The sequence below is a fragment of the Hoplias malabaricus genome, chromosome 12 (assembly GCF_029633855.1).
Source record: "Hoplias malabaricus isolate fHopMal1 chromosome 12, fHopMal1.hap1, whole genome shotgun sequence".
Taxonomy (NCBI): Eukaryota; Metazoa; Chordata; class Actinopteri; order Characiformes; family Erythrinidae; genus Hoplias; species Hoplias malabaricus.
The window spans coordinates 35,360,113-35,364,656 of record NC_089811.1 but is presented as its reverse complement, the minus strand read 5'-3'; the positions used below and the strand labels follow the sequence as shown (position 1 = coordinate 35,364,656).

General features: G+C 48.1%; 1 protein-coding gene across 1 annotated transcript; it reads left to right on the top strand.

Annotated features, from left to right (window-relative positions):
* Nucleotides 1-659: 659 nt before the first annotated feature.
* On the top strand, nucleotides 660-4,544 carry fzd7a (frizzled class receptor 7a). Its single transcript, XM_066686726.1, has one exon. It carries the CDS (start codon nucleotides 1,542-1,544, stop codon nucleotides 3,228-3,230), a length of 1,689 nt encoding a protein of 562 aa, XP_066542823.1. The 5' UTR covers nucleotides 660-1,541; the 3' UTR covers nucleotides 3,231-4,544.

Below are 4,544 nucleotides of genomic sequence, written 5' to 3'. Positions count from 1 at the left end.
CCCCAGACATCACACTGTACAGTATTTTACGGTATAAATTTAAAGAGTTTTAATGTGGCAAAAAAAAGAACAATAATTTTTTTTTCTTATTTTTAATAATTATGGGACAGTGATAGATCGTAGAGAGAGAGAGAGAGAGAGAGAGAGAGAGAGAGAAAAGAATTTAGTAAACACCTATATTCTTAAACATTTTATCCAGGGTGTTTTTTTTCCTCAGTATCTTATCCAGGCCTTATTAAATTAGGTCAGTTTAATCTCATTTGCGGTCGATTCACAATTTGACGAGCATTCATCAGCTTCATCAAAGGAATAAGATAACAAAGGCACGAGATAACAAAGGCATTTGATAAAGGTCCACACTCCGCGTCCTATCAGCAGAGCCACTTGGTTCTTATGAACATCTATTTAGAAAAGTAGGAGGTTCCATCTCTAGGACACGTTACTCGAACAAATTCAGGGGTGGGTGGGGGGGGGAGATTCGGATAGTTGAAACCCTCTGCAATTACTTTCCGTGACCAATCAGAAGCTGGGAGAGAAGGAAAACAAAAGCTGTGATTGGTGGGGAATCAATCTCGGTTTTAAGGCGCCCTACGACGTGAACTAGGGGGGGCTGTGAATGAGGGGCGACTGGAAACCGGCGCCACACATTACAGCGAGAGCGCTGTGCAGGAGCTCAATCCATCCTGAGAAAGAACGAGAGAGAGACGGAGAGAGAGAAGCGCAGAAACACGCAGAGCAGAAGACTTCACTGTGGAGACACGAACGCTTCCGTTGGGGGGTTTGTGCAGCGTTTTCTCTCGACATTCGCTCAGCACGTTTTGAATTGGACTCAAGGACGTCCTCATGAAGAGCTCCCTCCCGTCGAGTGGATTTGCTACTACAGACGGAAACGACACTGCAGTGGACTTACAGGCTTTAACGGAGCTCGCTAACTTCGTGAGGGAGACTGGAAGATTTCCGTTGACTTTACCGGGACTGTAACGCGCCCGTTTTGTGTTTTTTTTTTCGGACTGTGTAAAGAATTCGCATGAAGTTGGTGTTTTTTTAGCGTGCCCTGAGAGACTCTGTAGTGAAGAGAGTATCTGAGGGAAGATCTGTGAAAGGGGTTTGCTTTCCTTTATATATCTTTTGTTTGTTTGTTTTATTTTTTAAAAAATAAAGCTGAAATTAATATTATTTTTAGGTTTAATTCCGTCTGTACTGAGTGAGAAGTGGACTACACATTTTCCCCCTTTCCCTCCGCCCCAACATCGGTGTAAAAAGTCTTGTTTTCTTTAAAAAAAAACATTTTCTGCCGTTAAGTGGACCGTTCTGTGAAGTGAACTGTATTGTGGGTAAACTCCAGTGCCTCAGCGCAGAGAGAAAATAATCTGAGGTAAATCTTTTTTGTTTCTTTTTTTTCCTACTTTTTTTTATCGTATGAAACGTGAACTGGACGTTTGATCAAAGTCTAACCAAAAAAATTACAACCTAAACCAAAAACAAGTGACTCTTAAAGCCAAAGATATCTCCGCTCCGGTTGTTCTGCTGTTGAACCCACCATGCCGACCCCCAGCGCTCGGACTCTGGGCCTCGTGCTGTTGGCTTGCGGCGTGTTGCTTCTCCAGCCGTGCTCGGGTCAGCAGCACGGCGAGAAGGGCATCTCTGTGCCGGAGCACGGCTTCTGCCAGCCCATCTCCATCCCGCTGTGCACGGACATCGCCTACAACCAGACCATCATGCCTAACTTGCTGGGCCACACGAACCAAGAGGACGCGGGGCTCGAAGTGCACCAGTTCTACCCGCTGGTGAAAGTGCAGTGCTCGGCAGACCTCAAGTTCTTCCTGTGCTCCATGTACGCGCCCGTGTGCACGGTGCTGGAGCAGGCCATCCCTCCGTGCCGCTCGCTTTGTGAACGTGCGCGCCACGGCTGCGAGGCGCTCATGAACAAGTTCGGCTTCCAGTGGCCCGAGCGCCTGCGCTGCGAGAACTTCCCCGTGCACGGCGCGGGCGAGATCTGCGTGGGACAGAACACGTCCGAGGCCAGTGGGGGCGGCGCAGCCGTACCCACCTCCGAACCCACAGGCTACGGGCTGGAACCGCTGACGCTGCCTCCTGGCGGCAAGTCCAGCGCTCATTTCACCTGCCCGCTGCAGCTGAAGGTGCCCAGCTACTTGAACTACCATTTCATGGGCGAGAAGGACTGCGGGGCGCCGTGCGAGCCCACCAAGCCCAACGGGGTGATGTACTTCAGGGAGGAGGAGGTGAAGTTTGGTCGCCTGTGGGTGGGTGTGTGGTCCCTGGTGTGCTGTGCCAGCACCCTGTTCACTGTGCTCACATACCTGGTGGACGTGCGACGTTTCCGCTACCCTGAGAGGCCTATCATCTTCCTCTCGGGCTGCTACTTCATGGTGGCTGTGGCGTACGCAGCCGGCTTCTTCCTTGAGGATCGTGTAGTGTGCATTGAACGCTTCAGCGATGATGGCTACCGCACAGTTGCACAGGGCACAAAGAAAGAGGGCTGCACCATCCTCTTCATGATCCTCTACTTCTTCGGCATGGCCAGCTCCATCTGGTGGGTCGTACTCTCACTCACATGGTTCCTATCTGCGGGCATGAAGTGGGGCCATGAGGCCATCGAGGCCAACGCACAGTACTTCCACCTGGCAGCATGGGCCGTGCCCGCCATCAAGACCATCACCATTCTTGCCCTGGGCCAGGTGGATGGTGACGTACTGGCGGGTGTGTGCTACGTGGGCACGCACAACGTGGATGCACTGCGTGGCTTTGTGCTTGCGCCACTCTCTGTGTACCTCTTCCTGGGCACGTCGTTCCTGCTTGCTGGCTTTGTGTCACTCTTCCGCATCCGCACCATCATGAAACATGACGGCACCAAGACAGAGAAGCTTGAGAAGCTCATGGTGCGCATCGGCGTCTTCAGCGTGCTCTACACTGTGCCAGCCACTGTCGTCATAGCCTGCTACTTCTACGAGCAGGCGTTCCGTGCGCACTGGGAGCGCACGTGGCACATGCGCACTTGCAAACGCTTTGCCATTCCCTGCCCTCCCTCCAGCGCAGAGGACTTCGCCCCCGTCACCCCCGATTTCACCGTCTTCATGATCAAGTACCTCATGACCATGATAGTGGGCATCACCTCTGGGTTCTGGATCTGGTCCGGCAAGACTCTGCAGTCATGGCGCCGGTTCTACAAAAGGCTCAGCAATGGAAACCAGGGAGAGACGACAGTATGAGTGTTCCAGAAACTTAGACACACTCCTGAAAAGATGAGTGTGTTTTAGCAACAGCAACCAGGGCAAGTCTACGGAAAGAGGGGCCACACACTTATGCACACTCATAAAGAGAGGGTTGAAAGCCACCTCCAGGCCTATAGTCCAGAAACATGTCATGTTTTCTTGCTCATTCAGCTCATCAGAAGATTGTCATTCAGGAGAAGATCATGTGAAGAAATCGGGGGCACTCCTGGTCAAAGTACATGGTTTGCAGAATTTTTAAGTGAAAATAAGATGAAACATTTTCTGCTGAATTTATTTGCTGGCCTAAAAATAAAAGGGAATAAATCTGACATAAAAATTTGCCTGTGTAAAATTAAAATATTTAATAAGGATTAAACTCTGAAATCAAAAGAGAGATTTAAAAACGAACCGAAAAGCACATAGTTTAAAATGTGTAAACCTATGCCTTTTTTGAACAAATCATGTTTTTTTTTAACCAGGAGTGTTCAGGCTTTGTATACAATGGTACATGTGCGGTGCAGCGGGGACTGGGGACCATTAGTACAGAGCAGTGTTTCTCTAATGTGACCCATGTTTAGGAGGCCATCTGTGCTGTGCTGTTTTTCCGTTGCACCTGAGTCACGTCATTAACTAACAACCAGGTCCTGAGCTGATTCCGCTGTGATGGGAGCGAGGAAACCTAAAACTCCACAGTGCAGATGGACTACAGAGCTGGACACTTTTCCTGAGGCATATTCACCTTAGGAGCACAACATGGAACTGAACTCTTAATGCAAATACGAGCCCAACAAACAGAGACAGCTATTTCCTTCAGAGAAATGGAATTCTTTGGACACTGATTTGTGCTGAAGATGATCCCAAAATCATGGACAGCTGTTTAAACTTGTGAAGAAGATATCTGTCTCCATGTAATTCACAGATGTGATCTGTGCAGATTTTTAGGACGTGTAGGCCTCCATCTGACTGGCACAGTACATGTAATGCTCATTACTGTGGAATCACCATTCTATCGATGAAAGTTGAACATGTTTTGCCTTATAAATGTATTCTGTATGTGTTTTTTTAATATGGACTTGTATGACTTTCACAGGAACAGACAATCCTGCATAGTTCTGTGGCACAAATGGGCCTGTGGGCTATATGCATGTGTACAGCTGTGAAATTATGCAAGGTTTCTTTTCAACTCCACAACCTGTAAATAATCACATTTTCTTAAAGAATATATGTATTTATGAAGATAATCTTGCAGTTTTTTTTCTACTTGATTTTTAAAAAAACAATTGGTAAGAGGACATTTGTATATGTACAGTT

What these genes read in the sequence shown, in the direction of transcription:
- fzd7a (XM_066686726.1), top strand. Translation starts at nt 1,542, where the DNA reads ATGCCGACCCCCAGCGCTCGGACTCTGGGCCTCGTGCTGTTGGCTTGC.